Raw genomic sequence first — 19,509 nt, forward strand, 5'->3', positions numbered from 1 at the left:
ACACACACACGCACACACTTGAAGCAATCTGTTGGTTTTCCTAAAACTCAACGTTTATCCATTTTTTTTCATGAACTGGCATTAGATAAGTAGTTAGTTGAACTGGACTGACTACAACTGACTGTGCCTCCACTGATCCACTCACCTTCAGCCTGGTTTCAGGATAAAATGCGACATTTTCACATAATCAATCAATCAATCAATCAATCAATCAATCAATCAATCTTTATTTATATAGCGCATTTCATACCACAGGCAACTCAATGTGCTTTACATAAAGACATACAGAAATACAGAAAAAATACAACACAGAAATACAGGTAAATAAAAACATCAATCATGTAATTTTAGCTAACAGTAAGATTGGTTTAACTATAACAGAAATACAGAACAGAGTAAAAGTAAAGTTAGCTAATAGTAGGATTGGTATAACTATAACAGGTAATTTGAGTAAACTAACAAACATGGATAAACTTTCCTCTAAGAGGAAGCATTTAAAAATATAGCTAATAACAGAACGGTTGATATAATGAATGATAAACATGGATAAGCTTTCCTCTAAGAGGGAGTATTTAAAAAGCCGTTCAATGGTCCATAAATTAAAGGGGACTTGGGTAAAAAACTTTCATCTGAGAGGAAATATTAAGGTTTATACAGTGATAATAGGTCTTAATAAACCAAGAGATAAGAGAACATAAGAGAACTTCATATTTGTGCTGACTGCGTGTTTCCTGCCATCAGCACGACCCTCACAGTGCTGTGTTTCAGTGGGATGTCTGGTTCCTGTGAGCAGCACACTGTCTTACTGCAGTCTGTGATGTTCTCCTCACCTCAGTCACCTTGCTTTTTGTACCTGACTGCAACGACGTGGTTTCTAATGTAGGAAAACATCGCCAAAATGGCAGCTAAATGCAAAATTTTTATTTAATTGTAAAGTGATGGAAAACACTAGTTGTCAGCAAGGGATTCCGTATTGGCCCTTCCACATGGTGGTGGAGTGCATAACATTATCCTCCAAGTGTGCAGCTTTTCATCTGTTCAGCACGTGTTCCTCTGCAGTTCTTTTTGTGTTCAGTAGCATGATAAGAAATGTTCAAGGATAAGACCGTTTTTTTGACATTGGGCCCTTGATTTCACATTATAACATGATGTTCTACTCACCCCTGCTTGTTGTTGAACATTTGGAGCTGTTCCGAAGATATTCGAGAGGCGTCTGGCTGCTCTCTTGAGATATTCGGCCATGAAACGGTTTCCTATGGGCAAGCTCATACAGGCAGAAACTATGCTGTTTATAATTTATTAATTACTGTACACTAGCACTGATAACGTGGAGGTGCGTCGCTTACTTAAAAAAATCCGGGTTACTGTAATTTTGAATTTTTGTCGTAAAGTGGGTGTTACTGACGTCCTCGTCGTGCTACTGCCACAGACAGCCCACAGACCTGCTGCCTATTTATTCATTCGGCTAAAATTCAAAATTAGTAACCCGGAATTTTTTAAGTAAGCGACGCACCTCCACGTTATCAGTGCTAGTGTACAGTAATTAATAAATTATAAACAGCATAGTTTGTGCCTGTATAAGCTTGCCCATAGGAAACCGTTTCATGGCCGAATATCTCAAGAGAGCAGCCAGACGCCTCTCGAATATCTTCGGAACAGCTCCAAATGACCAACAACAAGCAGGGGTGAGTAGAACATCATGCTATAATGTGAAATCAAGGGCCCAATGTCAAAAAAACGGTCTTATCCTTTCAGGTGAATACTTCACATTTGGCTCTGTGACTGGATTCAGTTAATTTCATTCATTCCGTTTTATTTCTAAAGCGCCAAATTAATATAAATATTTGATAATATTAATAATGTAAATGATTGATAGTCCAATTCAAGCCAATTACAATCCAAGTCATTGTAATCCAATCATAATCTGATCAAAGCAAATTCATTAAAATCCACATTCATCCAATTCATACAGAGCCAATTAAAAGAAGTAGCCTAGCTAAGGAAACCAACAGATTACTCTGGAACGTTTCTTCGATCCAATCCTCCGTCCTGAGCGTGCACGAGGCGACTGTGGAGAGAAAAAACTCCCTTTTAACAGGAAAAAACCTCCATCAGAACCAGAACCAGGAAGGGTGACCATCTGCCTCGACCAGCTGGGGGCTGAGAGGACAGAAAAGAGGGGACAACAAACACTGTAACACCAGGCCAGGGATACCTGCTGAGGAGGAGAAACACAAGTTAATGACAATGATGTCACACGTACATGGAGAGGAAAGAGAGCATAGTGAGGAGAGGTGCATCATCTAAGCTTATAGCAGCTTAACTATGGGATGTTTCTGGCAGCTGGTTCCACAGAGAGGGGCCTGATAACTGAAGGCTCTGCCTCCCATTCTACTTTTAGAAACTCTGGGAACCTCAAGTAAACCTGCAGTCTGAGAGCAAAGTGCTCTGTTAGGAAAATATCTTACAATGAGATATTTAAGATATGATGGAGCTCGGTCATTAAGAGCTTTATATGTAAGGAGAAGAATCTTAAATTCTATTCTGAATTTAACAGGGAGCCAATGAAGAGAAGCTAAAACTGGAGAAATATGATCTCTCCTGTTAGTTCTCATCAATTCAATTCAATTCATTTTTATTTATATAGCGCCAAATACAACAAATGTCATCTCAAGGCACTTAGATAGTAAGTCCAATTCAAGCCAATTGGAATTCAATTAATTGTAATCATAAATCAGAACTCTGGCTGCAGCATTTTGGATCAGCTGGAGGCTTTTCAGAGAACATGTGGGACAGCCTAACACTAATATGTGTCACTTTCTCTGGAAACTCATTTGAGAAGACTTATTGTAAACTGAAACTGAACTAAAATGAATGGAATTAGAAACTCTACCAGTAACAGAGGTTGTCAGACCTTTAGACTATCAGAATATCAAATGTTTTGACATGTGAAAGCCACTGGATAGACCCTAAAATCAGAGGGAAACAGGAGGTGGAGTTCTGCCCCCGGGTCAGAGATGTGTCTCTGCTTCAGCTGGAGGAGTCTAAGTATCTGGGTATCTGGTTCTCAGTGATGGCAGGTTAGAGTCAGAGATGGACAGACGGATCGGGGCTGCGTCAGCTGCTCCGGGGGCTGAGCTGGAAGGTGAAGCTTTCAGGTTACTGCTCCAGCTTTGTTCCAACCCTCACCTGTGCTCACAGATCTGGGTAGTGACTGAAAGAACGAGATCACAAATACAAGCGGCTGAAATGGGTTTCCTTCAGAGAGTGGCTGGGCTCAGAGACGGGGGGAGGAGCTCCACCATCCAGAGGGAGCTCAGAGGAGAGCTCCACGTAGAAAGGAGTCAGCTGAGGAGGCTCATCTGGTTAGGATGCCTCCTTTTCAGGCACATCCAGCCGCTGGGAGGGCAGATTTATCCCACCTGGCCTAAGAAGCGCCTCAGGGTCCTCCGGGAGGAGCTAGAGTGTGTCGCTTGGGAGAGGGATGTCTGGGGGTCCATCCAGGACCTGCTGGCTCTGTGATGGATGGGTGGACATTGGACAAAGGTCGTCTTGTTTCATGATACAGCAGTCACAAGTTCATCTGCCTGCCTTCACTGTTTACAGGACAGCTGCCGGAACGCTGCATGTGTCTTCTCTTAGCTGTTAGGTCCAACGTGGTCCAGTCAGAAAAGAAGCTGAATGAGTAGAATTTTAGGGCTGTGCAATCTGCAGTTGGTCTGCAGTGAGCACATCAGAGTTAGAGCCATGCTGACGGTGAGAAGCTGCCTTTCTCACAGAAGAGAAGCGTTCTCCCCTCCACACAGCCGTGGACAGATGGTCGGGAGGCTGTTTGTGGGGATCTGTGAGCACACTGTGACTCTTCTTTGTGTGTGCTGCCTGTTCACAGATCAGTTCCTTTGTCTGGGATGGATCACAACAACCCAGAGACTCCCAAAGATCCTGGTGGAGAGCCTGCTTTGACAGCAGGTGAGACACACAGACACACACTCACACAGTAAGAACGTATGGGGCACCCAGTCTCACTCCAACTCAACCACTCTCAGCTCTACTCTTAGTGTGCCTCTGGATCCATAGTTCAGTTTGAGGTCACATGATCAAAGGAGCACATTGTCTGGGATTTTTACTTAACTTTGGCTCATAAGTATGGTTCTCATTGCTATGTTAAATAACATCGGTGTGGTCTGAATGATGGAACTGGGACACTGAATTCATTTCAGTTTCACTTCTAAAACATCAGTTGACAACAAAAAGCTGTTCTCTGACAGAGCCTGACTCCAATGGGTGGGACGCGGGAGACGGAAAGAGAGACGACAACAAACCAACACTGGACGGTGATTATTGATCCTGCATTCCACAGATCCGAAACATTTGGCTCCGAGGCCACAGATACCTGCCTGGAGAGAAGAGGAGACACACACATGTCAGCTTGATATGATACCTCCAGCATCGCTTCAGTTCATTCGTTTTTCCAGCCGTCACTGATTGGAGTTCCATAACTTTGTGGTTGTTGAGGATAAAGGAGAGTAAGTCTCTTCTGAAGGGTGCTAGTTTGCAGTGGAAAATGAGCTTTGAGCTGTGGTGGAAGTTTTAGTAAGGCACAGAGTCAAATGGGATGCTTTTAATAATATCTTGCAAGAGAGAACAACACAGTACAAAGTACAGAGCTGCTCAGACCACTGAGGCAAAAACAATTCAGTTATAATGCAAAGAGTTGTGTCATCGCCCCTTTGATATAGTTGAGCGTTCTCATCCACCATTCCTTTCTAGCTACAGCCTACCTGTCCTCCTTAAACTGCAGTTTTATCATTGAACGAGCACACGATGCCCTCAGGAGGTCATTACAGGTTATACACAGTAACACTCAATACAATGCACATAAGAATTCATTTTCCATTATGTGTTCCACATAAAACACATCGCCGGAGGAAAAGTACCCATCAACAGGCTCTCATCCTTTGGAGCTGTTCCTTCATTTTGGTGTGGATGTGTTGCTAATTCCAGGTTCTGTGTCTCTTTCAGATTTGGAGAACTGTGAGTCTTTCCACCTGGAAAAGGAGCAGGTTAGTAGCATGTGTCCTGATGAGCAGAGCTGTGTGTCAGCTGCCAGCCGAAAGGCTGCTCTCCCTGTGAGCTCCTGACGCTCGTCCAGCATTTCCAAACCAAAAAAATCAGAAAGGACGACATTTATACATCACTCTTCTAGTCTTTGGACCACTCAAAACACTTTGACATGAGAAGCCACGTCCACTTATTCACACACATACACCACTCCTGTCCATGCACTGTAACTCCACCTTCCACTAAGGGCCACATCGGGCCCTGCAACACCTCCCCTGAACTAAGGTAGAGTGGAAATGGGACTGGGACACCCTGTGTAGCTACTCATGTGAATATATCATTAACCATGGAAAACTTTAAGTCAAGTCCTTGTACTCACCACAGTGTGGTAGTGACTGGTGAACACACACACACACATACACACACACACACACACACACACACACACACACACACACACACACACACACACACACACCTGATGTTTGAACTGTTTTAGCTGGTTACAGCTGTGGCTCACAGCGTTTTCCTTTTTCATTTAGTAACTTTTTTTGTCTTGATTGTCTTACAGAGGAAATCCTCCTGCATGGTGACAGATGATCTGAGTACAAATGGTATGCCTGTAGTCCTGAGCAGCACACTCAAACATTCACCACATTTATCTGCATGTAAACTGGGTTGCCTTGGCCTTTTGTAGTTTCAGCACACTATGCTGCACTGCGGAGGATTAAACCAGCCAGATTTAGGATTCCACTTTCATTTTCATCAACTCTGACTTTAGAAGAAATCCATCAACACCTTTTAGCTTTGCCAAAAATGATTGAGCATATAAAGACAGCAGAAGAGAAAAATAAACACACAATCAGGGTATTTATCAGTTTGAAGAACGCCGTCATAACGACTTGGTTCCTAAATGACATGTTTTCAGCTGTTGAAAGAGCTGCTCAGGTGATGGACAATATGTACAACGTGACAGTGTTCACGTGTTAGAGGATTGACCACTCGGGTAAAAACCCTTTCATCCGCATGTTGAAAGTGTTGAAGAAGGGACATCATGTGTTGTTTGCACATTTCTTTAGTTCTGGCGGTTATCTTTTATCTGCAGAACCTGCAAATATAAGAATCATTCAACTTAAAAGATGATCACGAACAGGTTGCGGTTAAATATGGTTAACCCTAACTCTTAAACAAAACTACATTTATGGCATTTGCTGATCAAAAAAGGATAAAAATGTCTCTTTTTCCATAGAGTTGGTCATGAACATGCAGTTGAATTCTCATTTTTGGGATTGATAGTAGATGATAATTGACTTGGAAATCAGAGACGACGCATGGAAAGACGAGCTGTCAAAGAACATTTTGTATCGAACAAAGTAAAACAAATCTTAGATGATAATATATGGAATGTATGTATAATTGTGTTATTTTTCCATATTATGTGGAGTTGTAGGGTAGTGTACAGTCACTGTAGCCTCATCCTTATGTGGACTCCACAGAGTACACAGTCTCAGTGTGAAGACAGAAAGATTGAAAGTTAAAGATTTAACAGAGTTGGAGACTTTGACAGTACAAAGCAAACGTTGGTATGTTCAAACAACTTGAAAGCAGATGAGTATCTCCGTGATGGTGTTAGAGTTCTCTGCCAGATCATTTGGAAGGCAGAAAAGAAAGCTTTTACCGTATGGTGTTGATAGCTTGTGCTGTCTTGTGCTTACTTTTTAATGAACTCATTTACTCAGAAGTAAGGGATTCATCAGTCAATACACCCAGGTATTTATCAATGTGTACCACCTCTCCACAAGGGGTCTCTGGGGGGATCATTTGTGGCCACTTCCTAGAATTGGAAAACAACATAAGGTTAGTCTTGTCTTGACGGCATTGAGAACAAGTTTCATGTGATGAAATGAGTGCTGGAGAGCAACAAAGGCTTTCTGCTGGGTTCAGGGGCCTGAACAGGAGTTGTTCCACAGCAGCAAATAACTGTGACAAGTTAGCATCTGACACTTTTAGACCCAGATCATTGATAAAACTAATGAATAAGAAGGGACCTAATATGGAATCTTGCAGCACCACTTTGTGGACAATAAGAGCATCACATATAAGAGTCCTATTATTTGTGAACTAAGCAACTGTGCTCTGAGAGTCCTGAATGAAGAAGTCTAGTTTTAAAATATCATGGTCAACAGTATCAAGTTCTTTTGACAAATCAATAAAAAGTGATGTACCACCTTCATCACAGTTGTGATGGTACTACGTCTGAAGCCTGATCGATGTTTCGATAAGATGGGATTGGAATATGAAAAGTCCTTTACTTGCTCGCTCACAAAAGCTTCAAGAATTGTGTCCAGCACTGATAGATTAGGTATTGGTCTCTAATTAGTTAGAATCACTGGCTCATGTCCTTTTAATGAAGGGAAAACAAAAGCTGATTTCCATACAGAGGGAATTTAATTGGGGGCTTTAAGGGGGCCAGCTCCCACAGATAGAAAGGAACAGAATCCTTTCAGACACAGTAGGTAAAACTTGAGTTTTTTTTCTCAAGGAAAGAGAACTAAACTTTCCAAAATATCTGTTCCCAGTGGTGACGGACAAATGATAATCTGATTTAGCTTTCTTAATGGAACAAAAGCATTTTCTTTTAATTGTCTGAAAATAGACCAATCAGTGGTAGAGCCTGTTTTCCTTGCCTTGGCCCAAGCCAGGTTATGCTCCTGAATGATATCTGCCAGCTCTGAGGAGCAGCTGGCGTTATCTCGCCCCTTTAGCTCGTATCTCCTCAAAGGGGCATGCTCATTTACAATTTGCATCAATTCAATTCAGTTTTATTTATATAGCGCCAAATACAACACGTCATCTCAAGGCACTTAGATAATAAAGTCCAATTCAAGCAAATTGGAATTCAATTCATTGTAATCAGAATTATTTACAATATAATCCAATTCATTCATACAGAGCCTATTCCAAAACTATTTCCTAGCTAAGGAAACCAACAGATTGCACCGGAACTTGTCTTCAGTCCAATCTCCCGTCCTGAGCGTGCCTGAGGCGACTGTGGAGAGAAACGACTCCAGAACCAGAACCAGGAAGGGCGGCCATCCGCCTCGACCTCAAACATTCCCAAAAGAATGTCCAAGCTATCTCTACATCAGGGATCAGTCTTTTTTCTTCCAAACAATATTAGACAAACCGCGATGATAGGCCTGTTCATTCAGGTGTTTAGCATTCCTCTTACAAATAAAACCAGGTTTAGGTTTGGGCACCTTCATGTTTCTAAGAACAGCAACAACACAGTGGTCACTTAAGACATTGCAGAAGACACTCACAGATGAGTACAATCAAATCAATCAAGGTGGGCTTCTCTGGGCTTTTAAGATTTGGCCGAGTGTGTAAATTGACCAACTGGGTAAGATGAAGGGAATCACAGGGCGATTTCAAATCATCTGAAGCTGTTTGAAGCCTGTCACAATTTAAATCACCAGCTGAAACAAGTTTGCTATAATTCAGGACAGGGCGGGACAAAAGATGCTTTAAACATGGTAATGTTTCATTTGAGGCAGATGGAGCACCCAACCACAGTTGTACCAAGGCCCTTCCATTCCATTTGTTTACTGATGGATTTAGACAGAACTATAGGGGCATCAAATCTTGATTTAACAGAAGTAGCAACACCCCCTTTCCTGGGCCTGTTAGTATGATGAACATTGTATCCAGTTATGTTAATATCTTCATCAGTAATGGATTTGGTCAGCCATGTTTCCAAAATTACAACAATGTCTGCATCTGTTGAATGAACCCAAATCCTGACCACGTCCATCTTGGATAAAAAGCTGCGGACAATAAGATGAACAATTTTAAGACCAGACGAGGATTTAAAACCAGATGGTGTCTGGGTACACTGCAGCTCAGGACCAGGGTTAGGTTGTACATTACCATATCCAAGTAATAATAAGGCAATCTGCAAACTCTGCCTTTAACATCACATGTTCAATCTGACATTTAATATGTTGAAACCAAGCAAGATCTCTCACAGAAGGTGAAGTAATTATGCAGCGCTAGAAGGCTTTGAAGTCGGGGTAAGGCAGATCAGATGCTAAGTCCTGTGTAAACATGTTGGTGGTTGCACAGGTTGGACAGTAGCCATAGAGCTAGTGCATCTATGAGCAATGTTTAACAGGCTAAACACCTTGTTAGATGTACTGTTTACACAGCCAGTAAACAAGATAAAGTCATCAGCTCTCAGCAGAGTGAATGGATATCAGCAAGCTGCACAGGCCTCAGTGTGGTGTAGGTGGCATCAGAAGAACAGTGCAGGCCTGAGGTAGGTGTTTTCAGCTAGCAGCTCAAGCCAAAGCAGCCAGTGTAGCGGAGTTGCTGCTACACTTCCTGGCTCGAAACAAACCTCAGTGTAGCGGGAGATGTGTTGCTGAGTTGCTGTGTATCCTGCTGCCGTGCGAGCCACACTGCAGCCGATCCCTGGGTCCAAAAAATAACAGGGTCACTGGACCACAGTCCCAAAACCTTATGAAATACTTCAAGTAAATGAACAGAAATTAATAACTTGTTGTAGGCTTGCTGCATGGACAGCACATCTGTTTTTATCATGGTGCCAGTTACATAAGAGAGTTCTTCTTCCTGCTTCTTTTTTCCTGGATGGAGAGGGTATTTACTGTCAGTTCCATGGACTGTATGCATGAATGAATAGATTAATAAAACTTCATATTGCTACAGCTGTGATCATTTAGGCCTTCTCGGGGTCTCTGCCCTTCAAGTAATCCCACACTGGCTCCATGATACTGCGGTCAGGGTTCTGTGGGGGCCATCCCATCTGTTCTTTGTTGTTCTTGTGTCTGAAGGTGGTGCTTTTGGCTTGTTGAGACTTTTTTTTTTACCCATTTTCCTGGCAATATATAAAGAAATGAGAGCAGTACTGTACAGTTTGATTTCACACTTCATTCATTGGGATATTGACATATTGAGGGCATCACGTCTTGATTTCCACCCCTGCAGGTAACTGGTCCCAGAGGTCCATCTCCCGTTCCCTGCTGAGAGCTGAGAGTTTATTCCGAAGCACCTTTAACCCCAGTCTGAAGTGGCTGTTCCATGATCACAGTCAAGATGAGGAAGAGAACAACTTTGTTGTTGCCCACAACCTAGTGTCGCGGTCCTCTGCGCGTCTCCAGCGTCTGCAGCAGTCTCTCCTGGCTGTGGCCTGCCAGTGGCAGCTGGTGGGCGGGGCACAGATGGGTTCTCCCCAGGTGAGTTCCAGGGGGCACCTGTGAGGTGTGTGACCACCTCCTCAGATTAAACTTTAGCCTTTAGTTCAGTCATTCTGGTGCTTGTTCCAGCAGCTCCTCATTTTTTTTCTTTCTTCCTGTCTTGGGTGCATTTGATATTAAATCTCAGCAGCACAGTTTTTTTGTTCTACATACACCTGTAAAAAGTTTGTTTTTGTCCACCGTGCCTGCAGATAAAGGTGATATGCTGGAACAAAAATACAAAGTAAATTGGCTTTTTCCATAATTTATTCAACAAATGGATTTTCCTTCAGCACACACAGTATCACCCCCTTTTACATGAAAGCACTTCATGTGTGAGTGTTTTACATAATGTCTACAAGCTTCTGACATCAGCTGTAGAATGACATCACCACCCACAGTGGTAAGCCATTCCTTGGTGGTTTTGCTATAAACAGAATAGATGGATCGATAGATAGATGGACAGATAGATAAATAGATGGATGGTGGATTGTTTCAGGACATAATAAAAATCATCAGGACCTTTCCAGGTCTTAAAATCTTTTTGTTCAATACATAATGTCTTAGTGTAATGTCATGTGTTGTTGTTCATCTGAGATTGGATTTAAAGCACCAGTAGAGAATTATTTAGCTTTCCTTGCTCTTTGGCTCCCCCTACAGTTGGGATATGTCATACTGCTGCTGTAAAAACAAAACTCTGGAGCAGCATCCTGTTCTTCCTCTGAGCTCCCGGCCGCAGTAAAATCCTGTCAGATGGCTTATCTTGTCCCATGTCTCCCTCGTGCAGACCATGGTTGTCTCTTCTTCCTCACATACTGTTGTCTCGGACCTCGTTCCTGCATCTGCTGCAGAGTTGTTGTTTTTTTTAACTTTTCTTTTTAAACATAATTTATTATAATGATCATTTAAATGATTTAGAGTCTGAAAATGTCTCAGATACAAAATGAGTCAGAAGATTTAAGGTTAGAAACTCTTTTGTTGCTCTCAGACCTGGTAAGGACCAGGGGCCTAGATGCCTAGAGCCACACTTCTGCGGTGGGCAGCCAGCCTCATCCACCTTAATGTCGGACCACTTCTTCTTCACATCCACCTTAATGTGGGACCACTTCTTCTTCACCTCTGCTTGTGTGGCTTCTCAGACCCCCCAGCATTGACAGCCTCTCACACGCTCTTTGCGTTTGCTGCTTATGCCAGAGGACAGCGTGCCAAAGAACACATATTTGCACGACTTGACTTCAGAAAGTAGCACCGACATCTCGCTTTCCGTGAAGTTCTTCTTTTTTCCCGTCTTATTCATTCTTTTTTCTTTATTTTCTGATCGAGCAGAGAGGGGAATCGCAGGTGCAGGGCTCATTTAAATATGATTTGCATATTTAAGTAGGGGCGTGGACAGGGAGGCGTATTTTTGTGCGTAGGACGGCTTTTGGGTTTGAGCGTACGCCATGTTTCAGTTGGAAATCCATACAAGTCTTTGTACATGAGGCCCCAGGTCTTTTACTGTCCATCACCAAACTAATGGGCATCCACCACCTTTTTCTGAATACCTTATAGAGCTCTTTAAATGTTGGCATGACGAGGTTACACACTTAAACAATGAGTACAGTTAACCTTCCATACAGAGGCTCCATCAGACTCTCCAACAGGAGGTTCTGATAATACGGATGACCTCGTTCAAATCCTGTTGAGTTGTAGTTGTGATAAAGGTAGAAGTCTATGTGCATCTTCCATCTGATTGATCTGTCTGCAGTGCCTCTGTGGCTGCTTGTTTCAAGCTTTTTTTATTGCTACAACTTGAAATAAACTTTAACCACAAAAAATATTTCATGCATATTTCAAAGATGACTATGAGCAACAGTTAGGCCAGAATATTCCACGGGTCAGTGCTGTGGTAGGCAGCTGCTGTGATAATTCAGAGAGTTCAGGGAATTCAGACTACCCATGAGTGGCAGTCAGAAAACCTGTGAGTATGTCAAGTTTTCCAAAAACAAAGTAGAGATTAAAAAACCTCAACATCCCAGATTGTATCCTCTATGAAACTGACCTTTTCCACCTACTCCATCAGGTCTGTGTTAAGGGCCTTCCAGTTGAAGGTGGTGTTGTCCTGCACTCCTCCTCCATCCAGGGAGCATACGGAGACCTGAGGAGGCTCCTGGAGCAGCGGTCTTTGCTGCTGCTCTTACATGAGTACACCAGGAGGGTGCGCCTGGCAGCAGCCCACATCAGCAGAGTGAACAGCCTGCTGGAGCAGCAGCTGAACAGATCAGAGGTGCGGATCAACTGGCTGGGGAGGCAACTTCAACTTTTCTGTCAGCAGTCTTTGTGAAATGAACACAAACTAGTTGAGTCCCTCTGTGTGGAGGGAAGCCCACTCAGAAACAGTTCCCAGGTGTTCAGCTCGGTCCCTAACTGTGTGTACGGGGCAGGAAGCTTTCAGGGGGTTGTCAGAGCTTTTGTCAGAAAAATGATTGCTGTATCTGGATATTAATGAGAATGACACTTAATCATTAAACTCATTTTAGTTGCCACCCTCTTTCAGTATAAAAAGCAAAGGGCCAACTTTAATCCTCTGCCACAGGACCAGATAAATGGTAGTGTAGATAAATGGAATGGCTCATTTATCCTCAAAGAGAACTTATAGTGTCGTTATTTATGTATATATATATATATTAGGGGTGGGACGATATGCTTTGGTCACGATTCGATTGTGTCACGATTCTTGATAATTGCAATTTCTACAAGTATTGCGATTCGATATAATCAGTCATTTTAATTTTCTTCCTCATTAAAAAAACAAACAAGTTGAATCATACACTTCTAGAATGAATGTCATTCCCATAAACAATGCACATCAGTCTGTGTCAGTCAGTCCAGCAGCTGACATTTATTTCAACTCAGACAAAAAGAGGTTTTTTTAAAGTTTATAGTTACGAAACGAATTGAAATGTCCACACAGCACAAATGTGGGCTAGCTTAATGTAATGAATTGATGAAGTTTTTCTGGACATGGATATGACGTAATATAATCGATTCAGGGGAGAAAAATAGATTTTTAAAATCATCTCATAAAAAAATCGCAATATGTACATGAATCGATTCTTTTCGCCCACCCCTAATATATATATAAAAATATGTGTGTGTGTCCACATTCATTCCTACATATATTTATATTTGTTCATTCTCATTGTGAGATATTGAAAAAAAGATGATCACTGTCACTGCTGAAACCTGTGCTTCTTTCCAAACACAAGCATTCTCCTCTCCCTTGCAGAGCCCTTCCAGCTGGTCTTCATTCGGGGTCGGTCTTGGTTCATTGAGTCAGGAGCTCCGGGTCCATCTCAACCACTGGTGTTGTCTGTTCTCTAAAGTCCACTCCGATCACTATCTGAGACAAGCGCTCGCTCATCAGAGCGGGCTGTTGGAGAAAATGAAACAGACTCTGGACTTGCTTGGTCTGCAGCTTCTGGTTCTGATGGAACAGTATGTGTTTGCCATTCTGTCGGCTCTTGGCAAGACTCAATCAGACTCTGTGCCAAGAGAAGTTCTGGAGGACATTTTGGAAGGTACAGACCTGTATAACCAGGCAGTGGAGGAGCACAGAGGGCAGCACAGTGCCTCCCAACTGAGGATAGCAGTACTGCAGCAGGCACATTGTTTCCCATTCTTTACTCGTCCTCCAAAGATCATAAGGTATCACCCCTCTGTGTTCTCAGTCAGGGAGCTAATGACCATTTTGGCTATGCATCATGCAGAAAAGGCAGCCACGCAGCTGCACCACTGGACTTGTGAGCAGAGCTGTAAACCATGCTGTTGGGTATCCACACTGAGATCTGAGTGGACCTGGGAGCAGCTGCAACGTACCTACCTAATTTCCCCTCCTCACCTCTTCAATAATCAGTCCACTCAGCAGTTATCCTCTCTCCACATCTCCCCCCCTGTTTACATCTCCGACCATCCCTCAGACAGTGTTAGCTTGGAAAATCATCAACCTGTTTTGGCCGTGCCCACCTTTGTCCAACAGAGAGAAGAGACCTCTAAAAACGACCAAATCAGCAAGTGCCAAACACGCATATCCCCGTCTCATTTCTCTCAGATCGATGTGGAAACTTCAGACTCAATCCAACCAAATGTAGAAAGAAACTATGAACTGCTGCAGTCCATTTCAGCCCCTTCAGCCACCTCCCAACATCTCTCAGCCCTGCCTCTGTCACAGGTTTGCCAATCGAACCGTTCCTCAGTGGAGCTACTTTTTCAGGTGCTTGTTTCCTCCAACGAGCTGCTGGCCCCACTGCTCTCTCATGGATCTGCAGCCGGAGAACCAACTGAAAAACTGCTCCGGACTCCAATACCTGACACGTTCGATTTGAAGGCTGACTCAGCACGTTTATGTTCTTCAGGCATAAATACAGCTCATCCAGCAGTATTGAACAACGGGAGTACAAAACTAAGCAAGTGCCAAAATGTGGAAGGAGCTTTGCAGGAGTGGGCTGAACTGGATTCAACAACACGGCCAGATGTCCCGAACAGGTAAGGAGGCTCGCTGTTGTCATCCATTGCTGTTACAAATCCACCGCAGCCTTAAAAATGTGTTGATCTGCTAATATCCTTTTTCTGATGAGTTCCTCAGACTAACAGATATGAAGATGTGTATTTAATTTGAATTTGAAGTTTTAAAAAGATGAAGATGACGCCTCATTTCAAGTAGTTTGTTCCAATATGATGGGAATTTTTTTTTTTTTGCTTTGGCAAGATTTTAGATAGAGTTTCTCTTTTTCTAATATTTTTATTGTCCTTTATTGTTTGCTGTTTTTATTTAAAGTTAGGTATTTAATAGGAAGCATTTTGTGATTTTTGTCCAGTGCTGTACGCATTGAAACTATAGTGCTGTCAATAAGAGAGTCAAGTTTTACTGGAGTAAAGTTTAGGTAGCTGTCCTCTGTTGTTGCACATAGCAGTGAAGAAAATAATGATGGAATTCATTCTTTAAATCTGTTTACAGCATCCTCTGATAGACACCTTCTATAAATACATTTCTTCTCAGAAGCTGCAGTCAAGCAATGTAACTTAAGTATTAAGAATAAGGGCCAGGCCGATGATACACAACAACAAATAAAAGAGATTTTGGTGATTTACACTTTGGGTGAGAAGGAAAAAAAAAAGAGCTAAAACTAGTCCTGGGTCTGGGACTGATTAGTAACTCTGATTTGAGCATAACTTCCACTTCTCCCTGTGGTTCGAGGAATGTGACTTTAAATAGTTATGTCATCGTCTCTGAAGGATCATCAGCCATATGCTTGCTGTGGTATTTTCACGAAAGAGGGAGTTCCCCATTGAAGTTTTCTGTTGTTGCTGCTTGTGAGACACAGATAGAGGAATCAATAGCTACTGGCAGACCACACCAATTCTAAAGGCATTGGAGAGCAAGTTGAGCTGAGCAGGCCTGGTCCTCTCTGCTAGTGTGGAGAAGCTTGGAGAAGAGAGATGTTCTGTTCCCTGGAGAATCCTGCTGGGAATAGCAAATGAAGGTAGCTATTACATGTTCTGCCAGATGGCCAGGTTGCTCTGTTTGGTACCCTAATTTGTAAAAAACACATCTGCCTGGAAGTCTCCCTGTGGTTCTCTCCGGATAGTCTGGCTTCTTATCACCGTTCAAAAACATGCATGTTAAGTTAATTGGTGATTCATATTGACCCTAGGAATGACTGTGAGCTTGTATGGTTGTCTGTCTTTGTGCTGGTCCTATGGTGGACTGGCAACCCTTCCAGGGTGTACCTGCCTTTCACCGGATGGCAGCTGGGATATGCTCCAGCCCTCCCACAAACCTGAATTGGTTATTAGTGGGTATAGAAAGTGAATGGATGGATGGATATACATCTGCTTAAGTGTTTTGCTCAGCATGGGAAAACTGGAAAGTGTGAAATGTAGTTACAGCAGCTGACAAGGAATGAAGAAGTGAATCAATGCACGTTGTCTTTCTTCCTGAGTTGTATTAAATGTAGGCAGGCAAAGAGCAGTAATAGGAGTATTTTACCATATGTTTCTGTGTTTCATATTTTCTCTGCTCCATACACACAAGATAATGAAGAGAGTATTTTTTGTTTTTCAGCACTGGTTTTCAGAGGGATGGGGACTCAGAAAAAGAAGACCGAGTTGGAACAAGGGCAACAATGGTGGAGCCAGATGATGTTTACTGGCCACACTCCGTACAGTGGTTGGACCTTGGTCGGTCATTGCTCCTTTCTGATCTGCTTGGACAGTATCGCAATCTGCTATGGATTCACTGCAACAAAGCCTTTTGGCTAAAACTGCATGTATCACAAGCAGGAAATACTTCAGGCAGCATCAACCTTCAAGACAACCATGGAGCCTTCAAAATCCTCCACAGAATTTCACAGGCTTTTGAGACAGGTAATGTACACTTGCTTATTGAACTAGTTAGCAAGGCAGTGCCAAAAACCCTGCAAATGCTTAAACCGTCATCCCAGTGTGAGAAATGTTTACTTGGCACACCCTTGGTCTCTAGATGTCACGCAATTATGGTTTGAATGTCACAGTCTATCGGTGTATTGCTGTAAAGCAAAATGTGGATCGTGAGAAGAGTAGTTGGCTGCACAGTTAAGTTCATTTAAATTTATTTTATGTATAGAACATTACAATTCAGTAAACCCAACCTCAGATGAACAACAACACATGACATAGAGTATTACACTGTGTCATTATTTATTGAACAAATACTGAGACAAAACACAGATCAGTGTGTGAAAAACTAAGTCCATGATCCAGCAGCTTGTAGAACCACCTTTAGCAGCAATAACTCGTAGTGGTTTTCTATCAGTCTCACACATAGTTGTGGAGGAATCTTGGCCCACTCTGCTTTCCAACGTTGCTTCAGCTCATTGAGGTTTGCAGCATTGGTTTCTGCACAGCTCTCTTAAGGTCCCACCACAGCATCTCATTCAGGCTGAGCTCTGGACTTTGACTGGACTGTTGCAACACCTCGATTTTTTTCTTTTTCACACATTCTGCTGTAGATCTGCTGCTGTGTTTGGATCATTGTCCTGTTGATGAGCCAGTTTCAGCCCAGCTTTAGCTGTCGGACAGACGGCCTCACATCTGACTCTAGAATACTTTGGTATCCAGAGGAGTTCATGGTGGACTCAATGATTGCAAGGTGCCCAGGTCCTGTGGCTGCAGAATCAGCCCAGATCATCAGCCCTCCACCACCGTGCTTTACAGTTGGTGTGAGGTGTTTGTGCTGATATGCTGTGTTTGGTTTTCTCCAAACGTGCTGCTGTGCATTATGAGCTAACATCTCCACTTTGGTCTGCTCTGTCCAAAGGACATTGTTCCAGAAGTCTTGTGGTTTGTTCAGATGCAGCTTTGCAAACCTAAGCTGTGCTGCCATGTTCTTTTTAGAGAGAAGAGGCTTTCTCCTGCAGCCCTTCCAAACAAGCCATACTTGTTCAGTCTTTTTCTAACTGTGCTGGCATGAACTTTAAGATTTAACATGCTAACTAAGGCCTGGAGAGTCTGAGATGTAGCTCTTGGGTTTTTGTAAGTTTCTCTGAGTGTTGCACGGTCTGACTTTGGAGAGACACGATATACATTATTTGTCATGCATTGTTATTCTACTAAAGTTGTATTTACCTAATTTTACAGGAGGTTCCACCTGATGACCCCATGACATGTTGGTCAGCACTGCTGACTGATCTATATAGGGATTATAGGGAATTATTCACGGAGTCTGGTCCATTTTTTCTTTAGCACAAGTTTCTTATGTTTACCTTGAATCCAAATCTAGCCTAGCTATTGACTGCTGTAAATAGGGCAGCTGACAACAAGGGAAAGACCATGAGACAGATTGGAAAGACAGGAGGCAAAGACCCCAAAGATGCTGCCATGGGCTAGCAATCCATGGTAGCAGTAGCAAGGCCTAGCAGCTTTGTTACAACCAGCATAAGCTACAAGCAAATTAAGGAGAATACCCCTAGGGTCAGCGAGAGCAGGGGCGGAAGATGACTCACAGGCAGACTACATGGCAACTGACACTGGAACGAACATGACTATGAGGTGGAGATGTGACTCAGTGAAGGATAGGAGCACCGACATATTCTCTAGGGCTAGAACTGGGCAGAATAGAGAGCGTAGCTGGAGAAAATAAAAGTGGTAGGCTAGAGGGAAATAAGCTCCAGGTTTGTCCTTGTGGCTGGCAGAAAGTAACATCAGTTAAGCCTCGTTTCCACTGTCAGTACGGTTCGGGTCACTTCGTATTGGTACAGGTCGGGTCGGGTCGCTTTGGGGTCAGCTTTGCGTTCCCACTGTACAAAGGGGACCCTCAGGGGTGGGCGGAGTGCGTGCCAAAGCGAACCTGTTTATCCTCCCCAAGGGAACCTGTCCTGTGTGCTAGGTACCCCAAGCAGAAGGGTTACAGACATGGTAACGGGTACCATGGGACCGGTACGCTTCGTGGTAGTGGAAACACTAAAATAAGCCAACCGTTTTGAACCGACCCGTACATGACTGCATAGTGGAAACGGGGCTTTAGAGGCCTTAAAATACATCAGGGAAGAACGAGATGTGTGGTAAAGGAAGGGCAGTGTGGCCGTATCGATCAATACTTTTTAAGAAGTCAATCGAGTAAGTCAGATGAAGTCCAGCGGCAGGTGGAAAACCACAGTCCGAAGGATATTACTAACACAGCTACAGAGGTGGAGAAGAAAATTCTAAGAAGGGATGCAGCTGATACTGAGGTGAATAGGCCAGTTGGAGAAAGAAATATGGAGCAGAAAGCTAGAGTTAAGTGGCCTAGGGCAAATAACAACAAAGAATGGGAGGCAGTCAATAGAGATTTGTCAATAATATTAGGTAGGTTAGGAGGAAATGCAAGCGATAGGCTTGAGAAGATGGGAGATATAATTTACTCTCATGGTGTAGAAAGAGTTGGGGTGCAAGATAGAAAGAGGGTTGAAAGAATACAATTAGTTAAGTCTAGACAGCAAAAATAGATGGAGAAATTGGTTAAAGGCGGGGTAGGGGATCTTTTTCTGGAGCATTTTTTTACATATTGCTTGAAATACTCTTCACACCCCCATTGCAACCAATTAATTAAAAGTTTTGACACAAATATGAAAAGTTTTAGTGGCCTCTAGAATGTACAATCTAGGAAAAACACTATCCAATCATACTGAACGGACCG

General features: G+C 42.9%; 1 protein-coding gene across 1 annotated transcript in view; it reads left to right on the plus strand.

Moving 5' to 3' along the window:
• ccdc142 (coiled-coil domain containing 142) overlaps positions 1-19,509 on the plus strand; it is a 43,116-nt gene that overhangs the window by 587 nt on the left and 23,020 nt on the right. Inside the window, exons 2-8 of the mRNA XM_075480809.1 lie at positions 3,890-3,969; positions 5,023-5,063; positions 5,633-5,675; positions 10,069-10,316; positions 12,379-12,582; positions 13,585-14,840; positions 16,420-16,721. Of these exons, the coding sequence (XP_075336924.1) occupies positions 3,909-3,969; positions 5,023-5,063; positions 5,633-5,675; positions 10,069-10,316; positions 12,379-12,582; positions 13,585-14,840; positions 16,420-16,721 (2,155 nt within the window). The 5' untranslated portion in view covers positions 3,890-3,908. The remainder of the gene's footprint in view (positions 1-3,889; positions 3,970-5,022; positions 5,064-5,632; positions 5,676-10,068; positions 10,317-12,378; positions 12,583-13,584; positions 14,841-16,419; positions 16,722-19,509) is intronic.

The sequence above is a fragment of the Odontesthes bonariensis genome, chromosome 13 (genome assembly GCF_027942865.1).
Source record: "Odontesthes bonariensis isolate fOdoBon6 chromosome 13, fOdoBon6.hap1, whole genome shotgun sequence".
Taxonomy (NCBI): domain Eukaryota; kingdom Metazoa; phylum Chordata; class Actinopteri; order Atheriniformes; family Atherinopsidae; genus Odontesthes; species Odontesthes bonariensis.